The following is a 23,851-nucleotide window of genomic DNA, read 5'->3' on the forward strand; positions in this document are numbered from 1 at the left end:
TTCTGTTAGAGGAGGATCTTGTTTGAGAGTCTTCAAACCAAAAAGCTGTGGTGGCAGGATAAAATGCTCCACTTAACTGCTTTGAAGATTGTGGGTTTTGGACTCTGTTTTCCACAATTAGAAATTTATGAAAATAAAGTAAAACCAGATAAACTTAAAAGAGCTGAAGAGTATTTTTTGACATACGTATTTCAAACTCTATTTTATGTAGTCTGTTTCCTGTAATAAAGAGAAGTCATTTATGAATATTTTCATCTTTAAAAGGTAAAGAAAGAATGTGTGCTCTAAGTCTGATTTATACAGATTTATGTTATTTCAAAATATCAGAAACTAAATTTTAACTTTCCAATGGAAAAACAAAAAAAGCTTTTCTATTAAAAAAGGGGTATTTTCTGCAATTGAATTAATAAATATTTTTTTCTTAAAAAATATGACTTAGTTGACTGTAGCTGTGATCTGGAATGGATGGCAAGAGCTAAGTACGTAACTGTTTTAGAAGAATGATTGTGTCTAAGTTTTCTTAAGAAATACTCTAGAATTGCACCTTGACCCTTAATACTGCCATTTGCCACGTAAGCTGTTGCTGTTGGCTTAAAAAGATGCTTGGTAAAATACAGCTGGATGTGTGTGATGTCAGGGGAACATCTAAGTGTGTAGAGTGGTCTAAACCAATGCATAAGTCTTAAGCAGGGATTGTTTCACATGAGTGCCCAGAACCATGGAAAACTTCATTATGACTTTTTACATATCTGTTGGATAACATGGTGCCTTCACATCACACAGTGGTAGTGCAGCCACAAAAATTGTTAATTACGACTTGAAAAGATGCTGTGATCCTCTTGGGATGCTGTGAAGTGCTGGCAAAAAGGTACTTGAAGAACAATCAAAGTAGGATAGAATAATACTTCTTAATACAGTATTCCTCTCCCCACCCCCTGGCATTTGTGATAATGAAGCCAAGGTTCAAGCATCATGGTTTCTGGAAAATTAGAGCATTTTTATTAGGTGTTTTCTGACTTGCTTACCATGCAAAGCAACACTTCTGAAATGTAGTAATGCTGCTCTGCTTGCTAAGATGAATGAAAATTCAGTGATAAGAATTGGGAGATGGTTCTTCTACAGTTTCTCATTAACTGGTTTCCTAATTAAACTCAGAAGAAGCTAATCTCTAGGCCAGCGTAAATAGGCAGCAGAGCTTTTAGCATAGTTGGCTCATTCCACTACAGACAGCAAAATGCTGTATTAAAAATAGTGTTGTCTGATGTGAATTCTGATGCCTGATGCAGGTGATTGACAATATCTTAAACTTCCAAATATATTGTGCATAATCTTAGAGTATTTCAGAAATGGAAGGAGATGCTGGGGCCTTTGCGTTTCCTAAATGTGTTAATGTTAGATGCGCTATAATAAACTAGATCAGTGGGAGACTTTTTAAAAATATTTTGCACATTACATTAAAACTTGTTGGAGAAATAGTGTTTATGTGTATTTATAAACATAGCTAAGAAAACTTGGAAGCTTGGCAGACATATATTGTACACCCACAAAATATTATTTTGTACTGTGATTTCTTTAACTTATTTTTACACTGAATATCCCAGCGAAAATCCTGTGCAGTCACCAGATGGTAATAAGCATCAACATCAACCACTAGGGGGAGCAAGAGTTCAATTATTCTAATTAAGTGTCGCGATACTAATTAATTAGTACATCTTAAGCACTGAATATACCAGTGAGATCTTTTAGCTTGACAACCTTTATAAAACAGGCTGTAGACTTTATCTACTGCTTAGGACTTTTTTATCCATCCTCTAGTGCTTGTTTGAAGTGTGATTATTTTTTTAGTTAGAAAGGCATATAACATACAGGATTTACAGTGATGGAAAATCGCTGTGTTATGATCAATAAAAGAATTTAAAACTTCTTTTCTGCCTGCCTCTTGCAGATTGAACCCATAAGTCTGTATGTGAGGGGAGGACATGACAGAATTTGCTGTTCTGACACTTTGATTCCTCATTCAAATCTTCCTCTTGTGGAAATGCATAGTGAATGACAAAGGTTCTCCGAAAGACTTGACCAAGTAAAATAAATAATTTTTTTCAAGCTGTACACTGTATTTCAGATTAAAATTTCTTTTCTTGAATTCCTCATATCTTTTTTGCAGCCTTTGGGAAATGCATCAACTAGCTGCATTTGAGCCCCTCAATATTCAGTTATATCATCTTGCTCACATGAGAGATTTTCCTGCTTGTAGAACTGAAGGGCATTTATTCTTTTATCTATACATCACATTAAAAACCTCTATTTTGGCTGTTTATCTATGATAGTAGCTAAATTGTTTGCCTGATACCTGCCTTCCAGATTCTGCAATATGTATGTATATTATGACTGGGGGATGGTTTTGTCCTTTGATATAACTTGATAATGGCTAGCAAGGTTGTAATGCAAATAAGGCTGCTTTATCCAATGATAAATTAACCTGTTCCTGTGGTTACTTACCTCTTATGTCTTCTTTGCTACAAAGGGTATTTTTTTTTCCAGCTCATTGATAGCAGTTTTACTTGTGTTAGATGAAAAACATAACCCTGTATGGTCGGGTAGAAATGTTTAGTGTGCAGTTACTTTTTCAAATCTCTAGGCGAGTTTTAATGTTTCCCTTACACATACATTTTTCTGTTGTGGTAGTGAACTTACTACAATATTGTTAGGAGATAAGTGGAATATTTTACAAATGTCTTGATACATAGTCAGCTGAGATGGTTATTGACCAGACTTGAAATCTCACTTGAAATGCTTTTTGGACAAACTGTTTCATGTCATACTAAGTAAAGCTTCTGTACCTGAACTCAGTACTGGTAGCAGCTGATATCCTGTTTGTCCTTTTCAAGGAGCGTTATGGCATGACAGCTTTGTTCAGCCATTGTAATAACTTCCAGCTATTTCAAGACATTTGGAAAATAGTAACAATTGAATGAGCAGCTTCACCAGTTCCTTTGTTAGTCATTGGATAATAATTATCTGACTGAAGAGACTCAAGTAAACTAAAACAAACTCCTCTCAAGCAATGTGTAAGCTCAGTTCTAATGTACCGTTCTTGTAAGACATTGATGACGCATTTCTTTGTTGCTAAAAGATGTGACTCCATAATCTTTCTCGCCCATGAAAACAGAGAAGGTGCCTCATAATGACCTGTTTATTTTCCTGGTTCACAAATTTACTTATCTTTTTTCAGTATGAGGCCTATGCTTTTAAGGTTTGACTAGTCTTAGTATCACTAAGAAGCTGTTTATTTTCTGTTTTGTTGCTGGTGACCTGCATTCCGTGTACATTGTCCTATAAAATTGATGAGACTTGAGCATTCTGTAATGCCTTTGAGCAGTGACTTCTCACGATTTTCATAGGTTTTGAAAAATGCCAGTGTTTATTCGTGTAATTATCCATTGGCATGAAGATGGTAGATAACTTTTGCATTGGAATATTACGTGCAAAATATTGATTTAGTATTGGTATGGCATTGTGGTTTTAAATATATGGTTTCAACTTCCTAAGTAGTATTTTATGGTGATACTTAAAATCAATAGTCAGAGTTGTACAATTAAAAAGTTACTGGGGAAGAATTTTTATTGCTGTTAATTAGTGAAGTAACTGTTGACATTTTGAATTTTTTTTCTCTTATATGTTGAATGAGACTTCGCTAGGGATGCTTTTTATAAATTTGCTTTTGGAAATGTAATCTTCTTCAAAGCAAGCTTTTCTGCTTTCTGACTTGAGTGATATGATGTTTTTTGACTTCAAGTGAATATAAAAGGGAAAGCTTAATGATCCTTATCACTTGTTTTGTTACTTGCTAGCTTATGTAACTCTTTGTGATGAATAAAAGTCATCACCCAAGTTCTGCAGTAAAGCATCTCCTAAGACATGAAGTTGCGAGCTGCTTGTTGTTTTCCAGGTTGCTGTACAGAGGAAAACTTAAGCAATAAATGCTGTTAAGAACATACTTGCAGGTTCTTAACTTTGTTATTTTTTTTATTTTTGGCAACTGCAGAATTCTGTTTTAGTTGGATACTGAAGGAAAGTTGCTGAACATGCCAATAACATTTTGTTGCAAGAAAATTACAGCTAATTGTCAACTATGCATTTATCAATAGGACATAGATCTGTTCCTAATAATTTGGGGTTTTCATATTTTTAAGATGTTATCATATTTATTGGTCAGGTTTTTTTGTCCAGTTCTACATGACAGAGGTAACTAAATTGCAGTGGCTTATGGAACACAGCAACATACATCTGTTGATCCCATGTTTGTAAAGGATAAGCAGCATTATCAGCATTGATAGTGAAAGAGGCTTCAATTTTAGCGACAGCTGCTGAAAAAGAAGTGGTCCTGCTGCCCCTGCCTCTCTGCCTGACACTTCATTCCATCTGTATCCCTTGTGTTGGGGCTGGTCCTGGGATTTCCTTCATTGAGCTGATTCAACTCACTAAACTGGGAGAGAAGATGTACTCTTAGATGCCCTGTGTAATACTAATGAGCTTGCAAAACCTCACTCTCCCTTGAGGTCTTTGCTGTGAAATCAGGCATTTCTGTGTCATGGCAAGTCACAAACTGCAGGCACCACTCTGGAAGCCATGTCATTTATTGTCAGGTGTTGCAGAAGTCTTCACCACCCTTTACATGTTTGTAAAGGCCTTAAAGGATAAGGCCTCTGCTTTGTTTTATGAAGCATATAATTTGTCTAAGGTTGTTGTGGGATGATGCTGGACTTCTTACAGCTCTGCTCTTTATTTTCATACCTTTGTCAAAGTCTCTGTAGTGCCTTAATGCGCATGTGTCCAGCAAGCACTTCAGAAAAATAATTGCTAAGTTTCCTTGCTTTCAAGCCCATGCTACAAACAACAAGACTGATTAACAGGACTGTGTGTGCATGTAATTGTGCACAGAAAGCCAAGATGAAGTTATGTTTGGATCTACAGGTCAGGGAATATGGGAAGCTATTGCTTGTGATAGACTGTACAGGATCTAGAGACTGAGTTGCAAGGGATTTGACCACCACTGTTGGAAGTGCACACTGTTCACCGTGGATTGATATGTATCCTGGTTCTGGCCAGTGTTAAATTTTGGAGTAGCCAGAAGGGGGCATGGCTAAGACGTGAAAGTCCACCTCATGTAGCTTTCTGGGGATGGGGGAAAGGGTCTCAGTCAGATTGGTGGAGGGAGTAATCAGATATTCTCAGGAGTGTGAGAACTCCTGAGAATAGTTCTTTTTTTGTACACTCTTTTATGATTAGCACTGTTCCTGTTCATTTTAAATCTTGTTTCCAGTAAATTGTTTTTATCTAGACCTGTGATCTTTATGCTTTGTATCTTCAATTCTGGCTTCCATCCTGCCTCAGGGGAATGGGGAGGAGGAGGAAGAGAAGGAAGTGAGTGTCTATAGTTTGTAGAGTCTCAGTGAGAGCACTAAGTTGGGGGGAACACTATTCCTAAAACCATGACCCTCTATTGCTATATATGTGGACAGAAACAGTTGCCTAGAATTTATCCTTTCTTCTATCCTATTTTTTCACCTTTCTGCTTTTGCAAAAATCCAGCTTTTCAGATAGTGAAATCTGTGTAAGGCTTTTGGTATAATCATGTCTGGTTGTACACAGAAGGGTTAAACTTTTTTTCCATCAGAATTTGTCTACTTGCAGGCAGCAATCTTATTTTTGTTTCTGGTGGGTCTTTGCCAACATTATGATAGGCTAGTCTTTCTTAATTTTTAAAAGCTTTTAGGGTATGTTTCAGATTTGGAGACTTCACATGATTTTGATGAAGTGGTAGAGATTTTCACCAAGAAATCATGAGTTCAGTTTCAGTCCTGGGCTTGGAACAGAAAAGATTGATAATTTTTGGCTGTAATGTGAAATAAAATTTGAACTCCATGTTCCATGGTCACCTCACAAGTGATGTGCTCTACTGAATTATGGAACCTGAATTGCTTTTGTTACTCTTAACTGCCTCTTAGGTAGACTAATGAGGTGAGGGGAGAACCTGCACGGTAATGAAGACACGGAAACTTCTCTTTTGTGATAGATGAAAGACTTTGTTTTTAATCTTTAGCCAGTGCTGTTCACAACATCAGTTACGTATAATTCTCTGGTTTCATGATTGTGTGCAGTTCTTTCTCCAAACATGCTAATTATAGGCAAAAAACTTGGATATGTAGCAGAGAAGATAAAGCTATGGAGTCTGTGGAGGAGGAGCTGTTTCTTGGTACTTACGTAGAGATTTGAGAATTTCCTTGTGCAGTTTTAAGGAAGGAGTGTTGGCAGCCATGCTTGCCCTCATATGAACCTTTAAAACTTCATGCTCAGTATGCTCAGGCATGCCCCAAAGTGAAAATAAATGGATGAGAGTTTACCTTTTACTGGCTGCAGTAGATGTGAATACTCAGTGCTAATGGAGAGGTATAATAAGAGCAGTCATGCTGGGAAGTGCCCTCCTGTAGGGCACAAATGGACATCAGCCCAAGTACCAGCTTCTTCTGCTATTTCAGCCTTTCTTGTACAAGAAAATCTGACCTGAGACCTAGATGAGGTTGTTTTCCCTTCTTACATGGAAATGGTCTCTTATAAAATTAATATGTCTTTAAAGAAGTGTTTAATATTTTTTTGTGTTTGATCAATGTTACCCTGTTGTTTTCTGTGTCATGTTACCCTGTTGTTTTCTGTTTGCTGGGGATTTTTACGAAAGCCTTTGGGGCTAAGTAGAGTGAAAACTGTCTCATCCCAAGTGTCATGAGAACCCTGCTAGCTCTGCTCTGTGGCTTTCAAATAAACAAAAAGGCAAGTGGAAATTGTAAAGTACATGAAAAGAAACCTCCTCGTTTTTGAACCCACAGTATCTTTGTCTATACCTGACCATCATTGTTTTCAACATCTGGAGTTAAGACATTATGGAATGACAAGGTAGTAGAGTAGTAATTTTAGAAATGCTTTTATTTGTGCACTGCTGAGATGTGAGGAAAAATGCTAGTCTAGACAGGGCTGCAAAGGGAGAGAGGAGAGGGCTGGAGAGTGGTGCTGGAGTTAGGTGTGAAAAGACTGAGGACAGCAGATAGCAGAGGCTAAAACGAGGAGTGAAGGTGGAATTTTGGGTGGTGGGATTCAGGAAAGCAGACCAGGTGAGTTGGGAGGCAGCTGGTGAATGGCAAAGAAAGAAGCAAAGGAAGAAAGTTGGAAGGAAGAAGGGGAAGAAATGAATCAAAGTACCTGAGGGATTCGGTCATTGTTATGAATGGGAAAGGTACTCAGAGCCTTTCTGTACCCTTCTCTTGCCAGCCTGTGCTTCAGGGTAGCTTTCTCAAAAGAGGTGGCAATGGAGGGAGGCGGGTGTCCCAGCTTTCCGTGGCAAACGCCTGATGTCTGGAGTGGCATGTAGCCAGTGTGACAAACGGTAATTAAGTACCTGTACCGTCAGTTCTCCCGGGAGAGGCAGAAGCCCCGGCGGTGACACACGTACACTGTGCACCGAGAGTCACTGCTCCTTGACTTAGAGTTCCCAGCCCGTCCGAGCGCGGCCGGCGGGCGGCTCCGACCCGCGGGGGGCTCTGTGGGGGTCGGGCGGGGCTGTGCCGTGCTGGGCTCACCCGCGGGGGCTGTGCCGTGCCGGGCCGGGCCGGGCCGGGCCGCAGGGGCTGTGCCGTGCTGGGCTCACCCGCGAGGGCTGTGCCGGGCCGGGCCGGGCCGGGCGGGGGCTCTGACCCGCGGTGGGCGGGCGGAGCGGGAGCGGCGCGGCCTCTGCGCGGCCGCCAATGGCCGGGGCGGGGCGGGGCGGCACCGTGAGCAGCCGCACGGAAAAGTTTCTGTCGGTTCGGGTTGCTGTTATCTGCACTCTCCTTCCGCCCCCTCGGAGGCTGGCTGCCTTCTCGCTCTCTTTCCCAGGGCTGCTGTCCCTTCCTCCTCTTCCTCGTCGTACTATGGCACTGAGTTATTAAGCTTTCAAACGCAGAGAAATGGATATGTCGGATCCCAGTTTTTGGACGCTCGTTTCCAACTTCACGCTGCCCCACCTGCGGCGAGGCAGCCGGCTCCGCCGGACTCAGAGGTGAGGCAGGCCGCTCCAGGTGCGCGGGAGCGGGCGCTGGATTTTCCCGGCAGAAGGGCCCTGGGAAGGGTCGGGAGCCGCGGCCTCCTGGCTTCAGCTGGTCTGGAGCTGTGAGAGCTGAGAGCCTCTCCTTGCGAGGCCCTTGGTGGTGGCTTTTCTAGCCAGACGCTGCATAGTACTCTGCCTCCATTTATAAGATCTTTTGTTTTGTCCAGCCCTTCTACTCTCCTCTTTTTTTCCCTCTTAAAGACATTTCCAGCTTGCTCTCAAGTATTCGACCTTTTATTGGAAACAGATATTCTTTTTATGGGCAACTCAAGAGAGCCTATTTTGTTCGGTGTTCTTAAAGGGACAGGTTTGCATAAGTACCTTTTTAAAAACAGGCTAGCTTAACATTTGTTAGTATAGGAATGGCCTTTTTCGGGTTTGTAACATTTTCATTATTGTCAGGAGGAGGGGAAAAGGCTTAGAAATAGTAAATGCTGAGTAAAAGTTAAAGGGTTGTGCTATCAGTGGGCAAAAGACTGACATGCTGTCATGTCATGGTCATTTTTTGTGTCATGGTGGCCCTTTCAGTTAAATATGTCCCTATAACAAGAATAAGAAAAAAATGTATAGAAGTTTGTAACTTCGGTTCACTAGTACCCCGTATGCCATTTTGAGACATACCAGGTGTGTGGTGTTAAATCATGACAAGCTTCTGACTGTGAAAGTACCTTGAGTATTAGCTTATGTATTATCTTTGGGAGAGCATGTGTAGAATGTTTCTTCTGCTGGCTAAAAAGATGGCACAAAGCAAGCAGGATAGAGGCTTAGCAAAGTTGGCTTTTACTAAGCTTTCAGTACTTAGAGTCTGATTTTTTGTTTTTCAAAAGAAAGAAAGCCACTCTCTGTTTAACGGCAGAAAGTTTAAAATAGGAAAAACAAGTGGCCTGTTTGACATAGATATTTACTGCAGGACTAGTTTTTTAATCTATTATTTGTGTCTTCTACTTAGGGTAGCTGAAAATACTGAGTTGTTTTATCATTATTATCTCTCTCTTGTAAATAATTTTCCCACTACTACACAGCATTAACTGAGAATTGGAATATGCCATAAAGATTTTTCTGCTGAGAAATGTTAAGGTTTTTTATTCAAATTATCTTTACTGTTCTTACTCAAATTTGGTTTGTAACCTGTGTTACAAACCCAATCTGTGTGAAAACGTACAAATACCTTTATAAATGTATGGATGTATGGCAGGTTGAGGAGGAGAGAATCTTCCTAGTTCTCATAAGAAGCATGAAATAAATACATACCATTGGTTTGTTTGTTTTATGTATTTGGATGCCTTCTTTCTTTTCAGGCATATTCAGTTCTGTATATGGGTTTCTTGAAATACTTGAAAGATTTTTTAAAGTGACCCTGAATATTGTCTCAGCATATCACATATATGGTACATGCCATATATGCACTTACATTTCATATATTATAGTGATATTAAATACTTAATGCCCTCTCTGTAGCCAAATCAGTGTGTCACAGCACTGTGAAGTTAAAAAGTCAGCAGCAGAATTTCAAGGCTGCTTACTCCTAATGCACCCAGATATCCCTCCTTTGTCAGGTTGGTTCTGTCTTCTGAGGGGTGGGAAGTCACAGTCTCCTCTGTTAATGTCTGCTGGGGAATGCTGTCCACACACTTCTTCAGCTGTCTTAAAGGTGGACCTGCCCTCTGCCCCCTTTTATTCGTAGCTCATTTACTGATTAAGGTATAAAACTTAAGGAGTAATGGAACTGTCAGAAGCAAAGAACCCAGCATGGGCAGCACAGATTCTCCTAACTCTGCTGTAGAAATGGGTTTGGATTAATTACGGTACGAGCCAGGTTTGTGTTTTGTGCTGTGGCTCACCTGCGTTATCTTAACAGGCTCAGTCAGCCATGGCTGCAGCTGCATGTGAAGACTGGACAGACAGCTGCTTACTTAGCTTAACTCGCCACGGGATGCCTTCCCCTTCTTTCTAAGAGAGCTACTGGTAACCACTCGTGTGTTGTGTAGTTTCCCAGGCATTTCAGATGCCTGAAGAGTAGGTTAAGGAGTGAGATTTGAAGGGAGTTTAGTTTCTGTCATCTGAATCTCCTGCTGGGCATAAGTGAAAGTTTTGGGTCCGCTGATTCAGGAGAGGTTTTTTCTTAATAGTTACACTGTCTATGAAACTTGTCTAGCCTGGTGCATGCCTAGGTGCTTCAAGAAAACTTCTGAAGAAGCATTTCTTTCTGGTTGTATCTGCAGTTGGCTTTGGGACTCCTTCCCAATTTAAGAGCAAAAATTTTATTGTTCACTTGGGCATTTTTGCCTCTCAGTTATGTTCCTTTTGCCTCTTCAATTATTTTTACCTCTGCTACTAGATTTTTGTGGCCTGCTAGACCTTGTTGTTTCTGTGAGCACTACTCTACTTTCTTAACACCTGGGATAATGAGAATTGTACTACGAATTTTGTATCTTTATACAGAATTACTTGATGTAATTATGTTTCTCTCTGAGGTTCTAAGAAGTAAAGAATGAAGAGATAGGAGTTTTCCAACAGCTGACTTAACTGAATTTCAATTGTAGCAGCTCTTTGGGAAGTGATACTTGAATAAGAAGTATCACAGCCTGACTTTCAAGTGCAGTGGGTTTTGAGGACTGTCGGGTTGAAAAATTATCTTCAATTATAAATTGGAGGCATTTGTTTTTCAAATCTCTGAGACTGTAAGTGCCATGGATTATTCCATGTGCTTTTACATGAAGAAATACGTCTATCACCATATAGAGAACTAGAGTGAGCGAGAGAGGGTCTTTAAGTGTCGACATCTACTTATAGAAATTGCTGTCTAGAGTTACAGATGGATAAGTGTGTACACATACACCTCTTTTCATATGGAAAGATCACTACTTTCTGCTTTGTTTTATGATATGTATTTGGTTCTCTCTGACACTTACACCCTTTGTGTCTGATTTTCTTTGTGTATCTTTCACAAAACTGACATGCCAGTGATCCTTTTTGTGTGTGTCCTTTTCTCTTGCTTTTTTGTATGGTAGTTGCACTGGAACAATGTTAGTGCAATTGTTCTTCCTTTGAGTCAGAGTAGGGTTTTTTTTCCCCAAAGGCATGAAATTCATGAATGCTTGCCCAGTTGCCTCTGAACCAAAGTAGACTCATAGATGATTTGTGTTGAAACTTCGTTTTATTTGTTTACAGTCACTGAAGTGGTAGTGAGTCTTTCATGACATGAGAATAAAATATTCATCAGTCATCAAATATGTGTTATGACAGTTCATAACCTTTCTGAAACCTTAGAAACAGTGGAAAATTATAACTTTTATTTGAAACAGAACTGAGTAGTCAAACTTTGTTGTAGTTCTGTTAGTTTTGGGACAGCATGCTGCCTGGAAAAGCAGGTGTTTTGAATATCTCTTGCTTGATAGTTCAAATAGGCACAGTGGTGTTAAAATTACGATGTAACTTCTTGCTGTTGGTTTTTATGTAGACCTTGGTTTTTAACATAGTCAATGCAGTATATTAAAAGTATATTATAAATGGATTATTTTATTTACTAACAGGTATTCAAAGTGGTCCTGTTGATAATATGAGGAAACCAATGTTTAATTATATTGATGTCAGCTGAAACTCTGTACTAGTGGAGTTGTTTTACTTCTGCATAAGAGTAAACATCAGTTCAAACTTTGTTTAAAAAGTTTCTTTTTGATGTATATGTATTGTTTTTAATGTGTGTTTGGGGGTGTGGTAATTTGAAGAGCTTCACCATTTCTTGATTTTCAACTCCCTTCATTTGCCTTAGTTCCTACATGCAAGAGAGAAGAGCTGTTATTCTAATAGAGGTTGAGTAAGTTTGGAGAAGATTGTTGTCCCATAACTGGGGGGATTAAGAAGTACATTTGTGCAGACTATATGTGCTTCCAAACACACTCTCATTGAATATGTTTTGTTAGAAGTTAATTCGCTGGACCAATGATTGCATTGTTTTCTCTACTACCTAGCGAAGTGTTAATGTATCTTGGTAATTGTATTTCCTTTCATTCACAGTAAAGGCTGTCTGTTAGGGGGATAGTTTTACAGTCTCACAGTCAAATTGAATGTGTTGTTTTTATTTTGGTTGATGTAATTGACCAATCTTTTTCTTCAGGCAATTAATGTATTTCAAGTTCTGATTACAGTCTGAATAAGCCAACATTATTTCTTAGCTTCAGCCAGACTGGTAAGGATTCATCTGGTCATACTGCTATTTTTTACTTCATTTTCACTCTGATAAAGTGTTATTTTATTAGAATTATGCTAAGATCATTAAAAAGTGACTGAAGGGTCTTATTTTAGAGAGTCTGAGGAAAGTTGATATATGAACAAAATAAAAAGAAGCTTAGGAAAATGCTGGAAGAAGCTCTAATTGGTGTTGTTGGGCTTTTTCCTTTTTTTCTTTTTTTTTTTTTTTTTGTTTGTTTGTTTTTGTTTTTTGTTTTTTCCACTGTCATGGTTTGTAGCTGCTGTGACATGGTAGGAGACAGTCTTTGTATTTCTTACTCAGAGAATTTTAAGGATAGTAGTTCAGACATCCCTTCATGAGCTGTGGTTGGTTGGACATGCCATGTGGTCTAGGCACAGCACACAGAGATTCACTCTGTTGTATTTGGCTTACATCTGTTACTGATGTTCTGCAGTCATTACAGTTCTTGCTGTGTTAGACTTGTTAGTAGTTGCCTCTTCTGCTGTGCCTCTTGTCAGAGAGCTTCAAACTTTTGTCAGTGATAAGCTGAGTACCAAGTTGTGCAGCTGCATGCACTGATTGATGGGCTTGCCCCTGGCAGCTCTTTGTTAAAGCTGGAAATGGTGATCAGAAAAGTGGATTTCAAGGGAACTTTCTGATGACTTTGGGCAGAGAAGAACCATCTGAAATTCAGCAAGGGCAAGTGCAGGGCCCTGCACCTGGGGAGCAACAACCCCAGGCACCAGCACAGGCTGGGGCTGCCCTGCTGGGGAGCAGCTCTGTGGAGAAGGACCTGGGGGTCCTGGTGGACAAGAAGCTCTCCATGAGCCAGCAGTGTGTCCTGGTGGCCAAGAAGGCCAATGGTATCCTGGGGGCATTGGGAAGAGCATTGCCAGCAGGTGGAGGGAGGTGATCCTGCCCCTGTACTCAGCCCTGCTGAGGCCTCACCTGGAGTGCTGTGTCCAGTTCTGGGCTCCTCAGGACAGCAGAGACATGGAGCTCCTGGAGTGGGTCCAGCAAAGGGCAAAAAATTTTATTAGGGCTCTGGAGCATCTCTCTTGCGAGGAAAGACAGGGAGAGCTGGGGCTTTTCAGCCTTGAGAAGAGACAACTGAGAGGAGACCTCTTTAATATCTAAAGGATAGGTTTCAAGAGGCTGGATCAGCCTCTTCTCAGAGGTGCTGAGCAGTGGAACAAGGGGAAATGAGCAGATATTGATGCCAAGGAAGTTCCACCTGGACATGAGGAAGAGCTTCTTTACTGTGCAGATGACCATGCTGTGGAACAGATTTTCCAAAGAGGTTGTGGAGATACCTCCCTGGAGATACTCAAGAACTGCCTGGACACAGTCCTGTGTCATATGCTTTCAGACTACCCTGCTTGAGGAGGCTGGACCACATGAGCCACTGTGGTCCTCAGGTTCCAATTTTTCCCCCTTCTGCGATTCTGTAAATTTGTTACATGTTACTATGCAGGAATGGTCATGATTTTGTTAGTTGGAGGTGGAATCACTCAGTATTTTGTGCATATGAAGATACTGATAACTGGTTTAGGTTGAGCATTATAAATGAAGTGTATTAAATGGACCACACTGAAAATTATGTAAAACTGATTGTTACATGCAGTAGTTCTGTGTATATTGTCACATTATCTATAGGCTGTGATGTTACATGTCATTAGAAGAGGTTTAGTAGGAATTAGATTTGTTTGGAAGAACATTGGGATGGCACAAGGAGAGGTGCATATCTGAGGAGAATCAGAAGGTTCACATATCTTTGATTCAGCCTTATTCAATAGGCTGTGTTGCATTCAGTGATGGCTCCTGGCTTTTCTCTTGAGAACCTTTTTGAGGATTTTTTCCTTTGAACCCTTTCCAAATTCACTAACTGTGGTCATTGTGAAATTTTAAAGCTTTTGATCTCTATCATTTGACTTTAACCTATATTTAAAATAAGGTATCAAAGAAAAATTTATAAAAGGCTACCCACTGTGAATTTTATTTTCCTCCCTCAAAAAAAAAGTTGAAAATTATGTCAAATGAGGCACTGCTTACAGCTTTATAAATGGCTTTATATGTGTCTATAGATAGATATAATCAAAGATTCTGCCTCTTCTAACTAGACTGGTTTAAAACGTAATTATTAACATTGAAGTAAATAGGGAAAAATCAAAATCACATATAATCTATTTTATTAAATGATGGGTAGACTAACGTAGTCCTGTGTAAAGTCAAGGGTGTTGACTGAAGGAACGCCATTCCTGTTGCTGCCTAATTTACTGAAACAAGCAATGTGAAGTGTTAAGCAATGAAATAATTGAGTTGAATAAAAATGTATATACCAGTTCTCTTAGTGCTTGATTGTAGTATTCCAGAATTTAAAAAAATATTGTTTTCTCAAGGCAGTAAGGTGGTGTGATGTAGAACAAATACAGTTTATTTTTTATCAATAAGGAGCTAGATTAGTCAATGATTTTTATATATCTGACAAAATTGTTTTCTTTTGGTTTGGCAGATATACATGAATGTAAACTTGCCTTCTTTCTCCCTGTCGGAAAGAAAATGTCAATATTTTTGTTTATTTTTGATTTTCATATGTATCAGTACATACATATGTGTTCCTACCCATGGCAAGGCAGTTGGAACTAGAAAAAATTTGAACTAGACTCATTCAAACTAGTGTAGTGTTTACATTTTGAAATACTGTATAATCTTTTTTCCCTTAAGTAATAGAGGAAGGATTCACTTTTTTGAATTAATTCTGTGGATATTGGTTTGGCCTGGAAGCTCACCTTGAGAGAGCTGATAAATTAAAAGTTACTTTGGTGAATGCTGGTACTAACCAACTGTGGTTGTTTTAAGAGGCACTCAAGATATGCAAAACTGAAGCGGTGGTAGGTAAATTTCTTTATTTTTACCTGGTTGCTTTCTTGCATGCATTTGGGAACAGTGCCTTGTCAGTCTTTCATCTCTGGGCTGCTGGGCTCAGTCCTGTATGGTATTTGTACTAGGCTTATGAACAGAATCCCACTTCTCACAGGAGATTGATTTGATATGTAAAACAACTTGCAGTGCTTTTATTGTTGGGTTTGTTGGCATTTTGATGCATGCTTGGAAGAGAGGAGTTTATATGACAATTAATTGTTTTATTAAAGCTGTTCGTTAGATATGGATTTCTGTAAGAAGTGTTTACTTTGTTTTTGAAATAAACTTTAAAATTGTGTTTTTAAGCATCAATTCTGAGTCCTAAAGTAATTCTAGGGAAGATGGGTACAGTGGTTTAAACTTCATTTAATAAATCTCAGAATAATGAACTGGCTTCTAATTTAAGTTCTTCCTACTCTTAAAATCCTTTTGAAGCTACTGATATTATCACTTCATGGATGAGATGCTAGAATGTTCTGGAAAGATATTCCTACAGAAAAGTATGGGGTTACTACAGAAACCTCAACAGTAGAAAACAAAAGAAAAATAGTCCTGAGAATACAGTATTTTTTAATTATGAGCCGTAACCATGAAACCTTTTCTCTTCAAACCCAAACTGAGCTCTAATGAAACATTAGAACCTAACTGGTGTGCCTGATGGACACAGAGAGGTTTGTGTAACTGGAGGCCAGGACCTTCTTCCAGCCAAGTTGTGACATTCCGACTACAAGTGCCATCAGTGCCTCCCAGAGATTGCTTATCAGTGGCCCATGAAGCATCTCTTGCACTATGGATAGCTAAATGACAGCGAGGGAAGCTGGCCCCAAAGGGAGTTTGGAGAGAAAATGGAGAATGAGAGATGAAAATTTCACAGGAGCATTGTAGAAGATGTAGTGTTGTGATTCAACCAGAGGACATGGATCCATATAGTATGTAGGTTCCCTGGTTATTCTCTTGACAGAATTATTTGTAGCAGATATATGTCATTTAATTAAACAGTGTATTGATTAATATCAGCGAGCCTAGCCATCCAGAGTGAAGTTCCATTGAAGTTCTGAAATGGGCTGTTTCCTGTTGATTGCAGTCCATGCTGACTGAAAAAAAGTAAAAACCTTTATTAGAGTTTTCAGTTGATAAATGTATTTTTACAGATTCTGCATAGTTCAAACATAAACCTAACAATCCAGTCCTCGATGAAACAGAAGTTAATTACTGATAGTAAGAATAAATCAGACATGTTTCTTTCAACAGCTGTCTTGATGTTTACCAGAATTTGTTTTCAGCATGGTTTTCATTGTAAATCAATACACGACTTTTTTTTAATTCCCTTTTTGGGAAACTGTAAGGAGAATGCTTGATTGGTATCTCCTTCATCAGACAGTGTTGTTCAGTGAGAAGTTGTAATTAACAAATAACCTTTGTATTAATACTGATAACCCTCTTGGAGTTAGAAAAAGTGGATTGTATATGTTTGTTTTACAAATTTGCCTTTTCAGTGACTCTAGGCCTGTCTAACTTGTTTTTATGCGTGGGTATGTCAAGGGAATTTCCATAAGTGCTGTAACAGTAGAAGCAAAAGCAGTCAGACAAGTGCAGCATGCTCTATTCACCTTGTCTACAAACACGCCAAGCAAAAGGATGATTATGTCAGTTCACTGCACCGTCAGGTCTTACCAGAGCATCTTTTGCATTACCCGCATAATGAACACAGAAAACATATAACGCTTTGTTAAAGTAAGCTTGCATTATGTAGTTTTTTTTCTTACATGAGGCTTGGTGATTTGGCTTCATCCCTGGTCTTTCTGCCATGTTTTGATGATTGAACTGTTGAGTTTGGAGGCATTTCCCCATCTCTCCATCTCTGACCTATGAGTAACTGGAGAACAGTTCTTTTGAGAAATACACTTCTGTCTGTTTTTTCTTTGCTGCTCACTTGTGTCTTAGATGTGTTATTCTGTCTTGTCAAATGTCAAAATATTATCATCTTCTGCAAGGCTTTGATTTCTATCTGTGGGAAAAAATTCAAAACAGATAAATGAAACTTCTCCCTTTTTGGTTGTTTTTGTTTTGTTTCTTAAGTTTGAAAATTATATCTTCACATTATTTCTTCTGTGTCTTCTTCAATCTTCAAAAAGCAAGACCCTTTTTTCATTTTTTTCCCCTTTTCTGTAAAGGAAATACAAAACATACTAGTGTATATGAAAATACTAGGTTACTTTTTAAAATATGCAAATTGTTTGTGTGGGTCAGACCTAAGCATTCAGCATTATCTACAAATTAATACCTTTTAGCAATCATGTGTTTCCTTCTTCTGATTCATAAATTATAAGGCAAGAAGAAACCAGTAGGTTCACCTACTCTGTCAGTCTACAGGAAACAAGACAAAGAGTAATAGTGTTAGAGATTTAGTAATTTGGCTCTCCCAGATAAGGTAACCTGTTTGTTTAATCATTGATGAGTTCAGCAAAATCTGAAAGGTTTAACACTGCTCAGGACAATTTTAGTTTGTTTTCTTGTTCCTTAAGTCAGCTGTCTTTTACCATTACTAATTTATTGCCATGATATTGTCTTTCACACTAACTTCAGTAATAACCTCAGAGATATTAGGCCAGTCTCTTCATAAATGCTGTAAGTGTTCAGTACATTCTTTGTGACTGTGCCTGCCTAAATCCAGTACAAGGGTCACCAGATGGATATTAATAGAAGGAAACAATCTAAAGAGAGGTCCAAAGGACTGCTGGTATTTTCTGCCTCAGTTGATATTGAAAAATGAATTTTCCCTTCAAGTGATACTGAGGGAAAACAATGTTGTGTTTTCTAGAGGACGCCTGCCCTGAGAAGCTGGCTGAGGAGCTGACAGCATGGTCTGGCCTCTGTGTGGTGGGACTGCTTGGCTCAGCTCCCTGTGGGAGAGCAGGATGTCTATAAGGACTTGGAGGGGGAAGTTGTGTGCTGCTTTTCTGTCTTAGATGTGACAGGCTATCTGAAAAGATGGGAGGGTGTGGGATTTGTATGAAGGAATGTGTCCTGCTGAGGTGTTGTTGGAAGATTGTAGTGCAGCAGGAGGCAAAAGTCTCCCATTGGTCTTGTTAATGGAGACTCCTAAATTTACAGCTGCTCCCAGGTTTATCTGTAGGTAAATCAGCTAGATCATTGCAAAAAAAAAAAAGATGCAGGAATGAAGTAAACCATATGCAGTGTGAACAGGAACATGTGGGAGGAACACCCAGTGCATATTAGAAATCCAGCACCCTAATAAAATGACTTGTTGCTCTGCATTGTTTTGGTATTGGGGTAGCATATGCCTGTAGAATAAGAGTATCTGTCAAGTTTCAGATGATTTGAAGTTACAAATTAAGCTTTTTTTTGGTTTTAAATTTACACAGAGGTGTTGCTATGTTTAATATGCCTATTTATCTTACATAAATAGGCATATTAAACATCCATGTAACAAGAGATAAAGAATTATGAAAGTGCATTGCCCAGTATGTATGGAAAAACTTCATGTTTTAGTTACAGACATTTTTAATATAGAGTTTGAGACCTGGTTCATTGTTCTGTATTACAGAACAGCCACTTTGAAGTCACAGCAGGAAGGGTCATAATGCTGCACAATCGAAACCAAGGAGACATAGTTTTCATTCTAGTTTTCATGCATTTATAGATATTTCACCTGAACAATTTGTGCTGTAGAATTATTTTCCTACAAAATTTGTATTATATTTTAAAACCACTTTTCTAATAGATACCAAGATTGTGTAAGTATGATACTCATAAACCAAGAGTTGATGATTTCCCTTTACATTAACCATCCTTAGGGCAAAGGCAGCAAATATTATCAATACACCTACTCAAGATAAGTGAAGAAAAGTGAGAATAGGACTTGAAGTCCAAGTAGTTAAAAGGCAGTTCATTACAGTACAATTTGGAAAGAATGTGGTGCTTTTCGTTATATGGATAAGATATGCGCAGTATCAGATTTTTTGCTTTTAAGGCATTTGCTTTTTAATTGTCTTTTTTATGATAACAACTCCCATTAATTTACTATGTTCTGCCTTTATTAGGCAATGCATTCTTTCAGGTCCTGTCAAAAGTAAGAGCTTCTATTGCCTCATAAAAGCCTTAGAGAACAAAGGAAACTCATGTAGAAGGTGAATTTATTCCTGTCTTTGTGACTTGACTGTGACTATAAGATACTGAAGTAGTTTTTTGACCAGTGTCACATTTTTTCCTTTTTCTCTAACCCTCTGTGGTATTCATAATACAGGAGATGTTCTCCAAACAAAAACAAAGGCTGCAGAAATGGTGGTTTTATGCTTTATGGATATTTCTTCTTAAAGCATCCTTCTGCTGTGATTCAAATAGAAACATTAAATTAGCTAATGAGCTAATGGGCCGGATGAATAGTGAGGTGATTACTCTTCCTGATGGCCAAAAATTGTAGCACACCCTTTTCTGTCACCTTACCTCATCCACACCCTATTCTAACCTGTTGGAGATGTTTGTCTTGTCTGTGCGTTGAGCCTGAGTTTTTGGGCTTGTGTAAGCTCTTTGGATCAGAGGCTGTCCTTTGTTGTGTTCCTGTGATGTGGAGAACAATGGAGACTCGTAGCACAATTGCATATACAAGAATTAATAATGCTTCTGCATATGTAAGAAATAATAATGCTTCGCTTTGCTAGGCTCTGTTGCTTGAGAGACCCCAATGGTTTTGTTCTTGACAGTAGAAAATGGGGGAAATGAGAGATCTCTCAAGATGCTTTTCTTGAAGAAGTTTTGGGACAAAGATGGCTGTTTTTTCAGAGTTTCTTCAAATTCACTCCATTGCCGTTTAAAGAAGGGAGGCTACAATCTGAGATCATTGTACAATGTTGAAGAACAAAGAAAATAATCCAGTCATTATTTTTAAATAAAATATTGAGTAAAAACATCTGCAACCTGTTATCATTTATTCCAAAGACTTTTTAAACTAAAATGCATCTTTATTTCTACCTGTACTAGCATAGTTGGGGTTTTTTTGGATGTGAGTAATAATCACATGGCTGTAGGGTCATGCATAGAGGAACACCTACAATTTTCTGGTTTTGTATGTCCTTGTAGAAGATAAAATGTGTAGAACACAAAACTGCAGATTATTTTTTTCACTCATTTTCTGCATGTCAAGTCCGGAACAGAAAATGTGCAATGGTGTTAATGTACTTGGTGAATTTAGTGGTTGCCAAGGTTTTCAAGCACGTATGATTTCCAGCACGATGTATGATTAATTTCTATTGATTTTGTGTTTGAACTTAGCTGGAAGGTACCTCCTATTACACTGTAAGGCAGTAGTCTCTATGCTTAAGGCTCATTTTTGTTTTCCTTCTGTTCTGCCAGCACATGGAATTTATAAAATGACCATATTGAACTATACTTTATAAAAACAACATTCGTATGTATCTTGAGGGTATGATTTAGTTGCTTGTATGTGAAAAACTGACTTCTAATCTTTAATGTGGCCACAAACCACTTGATCACCTTAACAGATGAACTTCCATGCTTCTCTTCGCATCCTCAGTGGTAATAACCTTTTAACGAGGTTATCAATATAATTTGCCTACCTTGTATACTTGGCCTGTGATTTGATAGCTATGTAAAGCTAAATTTAATCTGAAACCATACTCATCGCAGTTTATTGTCAGAGATGCTAAGTTCTCTTAATTGGTGAATTGTACATACATAGTGGGTGTACAGACTTATTTTTATTAGTTTGGGAAGGTGTCTTGCTGGGTTTTTTTTGTTTTGTTGTGTTTTTTGATGTTTTTGTGGGGTTTTGGGGTTTTTTTTGTTGTTGTTTGGTTGGTTGTTTGGTTTGGTTTTGGGTTTTTTTGGATTTTTTTGCTTTTTTTCCCTATCAAAAGACATTGTTGATTTTAAATTAGGCATTGGCAGACAAATGTTTAAGGTAATCAGGGGGTTGCTTAACACAAATATACTGTCTAAACAGTTGGATTTTTTCTTTAATTAGCTTGTTGAGAGTTGAGGAGCAGCCCAGGACTGCTGGACTGAGGAAAACACATTCAGTTGATTTGGTTTCAGAATGTTCAGTATGTCTCTTCGCAAGTGTGTGTGCTTCACTGCATTTACATTTCCTCAAAGCAACGATCTCTAATGATCTCATGTGCTTGGCAGCACCTATTCATCTGCCAAACAGCGCTGTGCCCTGCAGCACCGTGCTGGGGTGTGTGCTTAACTCTGACTCGGAGGTGATCATCATTTCCTGCAGCAGCCAGTTCGCCCAGTGCTGCATCGCCCAAGATGTGAAAAAATCGCAGCGCCAGGCAGTGTGGCTGCAGGCACTTGGACTAGTAAAGCTAGACTTGTAAAGAATGTGACGTGTGGCTTTGTATCACACTGCAGCATGATTCCTGTCTCCAGCATTGGTGAATGACATACTTCTACTCTTCTGCTTGTGGTAAAGTGTGCTGGGAGACATTAGTGAATAGGAAGATGAGAATTTGCCCTTTGGAGAGAGTGACTATATTATCTGTTTCAAAAATATGGCTGGTATAACATACTGAGTAGTCAGAATTTAAAAACAGAATATTATTTTCTGGTATTGTTATTACTATAACTTCTTTTTAGAGCTCTGAATGGGAAATGCTTCAGTGACTAAGATGTAATATCAAATACAGAACTATCAGTAAAGTAATGCTAGTCCAGCTTCAGTCTTACAGAAACTTTTGGGAGTTTAGCAGATTTTTGCAGAATGATACTGTACCTGTACTGTGTTAAATAGGTGTAAAGCTGTTATTCTAGTGTTTGGGATTATCTTCTGGAAAGAAAGAAACAGTAAAAAATTAGGCATGCAAGGTATTATTTCTCTGTAAAATATGAAGAATAAAAGAATCCTTCTCATTCAATAAATACTCTCTGTGATTGTGTGGAACCTAATTAAGCAGTTTGGAAGGAGGAGACGATGAGGTTGCATTTGTTTTTCACCAAATTGTTGTATGCCATTTTGCCAGTTACAACCTTGGGTTTGTTTTTTTTTTTTTTTTAAATTGGTCTTTTTTTAGTATTTCATTGTCACTGTTTTTCTATATCAGCTAAATTTATGCTAGTCACACTGAGGCAAGAGATTATATATGCCCATAAAAACAAGTCAGAACTCTATGAGCTAGATAGAGAAAACAATCAGTCACTTTTTAATTGGTTACACACCTATATGTACATCCAGCTAGTTGTCCAGCCCTTCTGAACCTGTATGGCACCATTACCTACCTGCATGGACTTTCTTGAGGTTTTTGAAGGATTGAAAGATCACTTTGATTTAATGTTTAGTTATGGATTTATGGAAGGTAGATGATTAAGAAGCATATGATTATGTTAAAATTGAGTTGTCTATGTTTTATCATTAAATTTATATCTTCAAGGTGGTAGTTTTTGTGGTTAGGATTCGACGAAAGGATAATACCAACAAATGTCTCAATTCTTTTATACTGAAGACATTTAAGAAAATAGCTTTTGCGGACAATTTGTCTTTCAGAGGTATGCCTACATTTGGTTTTCAAGCTGAATGTAGTGTGAGGTCATCTGTAATGATTATTTGGAAAGCTGAGCTAGAGCTTATGCTAATGGAAAATCTAATGTTTGATTAAACCACTGAACCAAATTAGAGGTGTTAGGCTTCTATTTTACAAAAATAAAAATGAAACAGGAAATGAAGAATTAGTGTTCAAACTCTGAGCGCATTCTTTCTTACTACTGAGAGGGTTAGGAGATCACAGAATGTCAGGTGTTGTAGTTCTACTTGAACCCATGGACATTATGTCACACGGACAGTGTGTGGAAATTATTTTCAGTGGAACAGAATATTCCTCTATTAAAACCAGTGAATTTATCTTAAACTGGAGGTTCAACTTTCTCTTCAGCCGTGCTGCTTAAGATGACAGGTAATCTGCAAGACAGCTTTCTGTGGTGGAATCATGGATGTGAATCTCAGAATAGTAATGATGACACTAATTTTACGTCAGTACAGAATGTGTGGAAACTCTTGATTTTAGCTTGTCCATGTAAGAGTTACTTGTTAGCATAGTAATGTGTCTTAGAGAATTTGTGAAGCGTGACGTGATCTAGTGGTACTTCAAGTTATGGTTGAGGAAAGGGGGAAATTTGCTCATTATGGATCCTATTATTACTTTTCTTATGTACCCATTGAAGCATAATATGTAATTTTTTTCCAAGTTTTTCGTGTAAGTTTCATGGTTCTTGTTCAAGTTAACAGCTTTTGTGTAATGAACGGCTTTTGTGCAACAGGCCTTAAAGTAAAATCGCCTTTTGTGGGAGGATTTCAGCTCTCCTCTGAGAGAGGAGACAATTGACAACTTTGAGACGAATTCCCTTTCCAATTTACTTCTTCTACTGCCATGTTTCTGCTGCCCCAGACATTGCTGCTTCAATGTGGAATTTTAGTAGAAGTTTAAAAGCCTATACAGATCTGATCTTGCAGGATTATGAAATCTTGAGATATTTTTAAATACATGATAAAATTTCCAAAATTCTTGAGAAGATCGATGATCTTCTCAAGAATTTTGGAAATTTTATCATGTATTTAAAGAAGA

At 38.4% G+C, this 23,851-nt stretch overlaps 1 protein-coding gene across 9 annotated transcripts in view; it reads left to right on the top strand.

The window, feature by feature from the left end:
• MAST4 (microtubule associated serine/threonine kinase family member 4) overlaps positions 1-23,851 on the top strand; it is a 293,004-nt gene that overhangs the window by 167,355 nt on the left and 101,798 nt on the right. Inside the window, exon 1 of one of the 9 annotated variants that reach the window (XM_064736756.1) lies at positions 7,849-8,089. The exons of the other annotated variants lie outside the window; for them this stretch is intronic. Coding sequence (XP_064592826.1) covers positions 7,998-8,089 — 92 coding nt within the window. The 5' untranslated portion in view covers positions 7,849-7,997. Of the gene's footprint in view, positions 1-7,848; positions 8,090-23,851 lie in introns of those variants that run through there. 9 annotated transcript variants of the gene reach the window in all.

Source organism: Zonotrichia leucophrys, chromosome Z (genome assembly GCF_028769735.1).
Source record: "Zonotrichia leucophrys gambelii isolate GWCS_2022_RI chromosome Z, RI_Zleu_2.0, whole genome shotgun sequence".
NCBI classification, from domain to species: Eukaryota; Metazoa; Chordata; class Aves; order Passeriformes; family Passerellidae; genus Zonotrichia; species Zonotrichia leucophrys.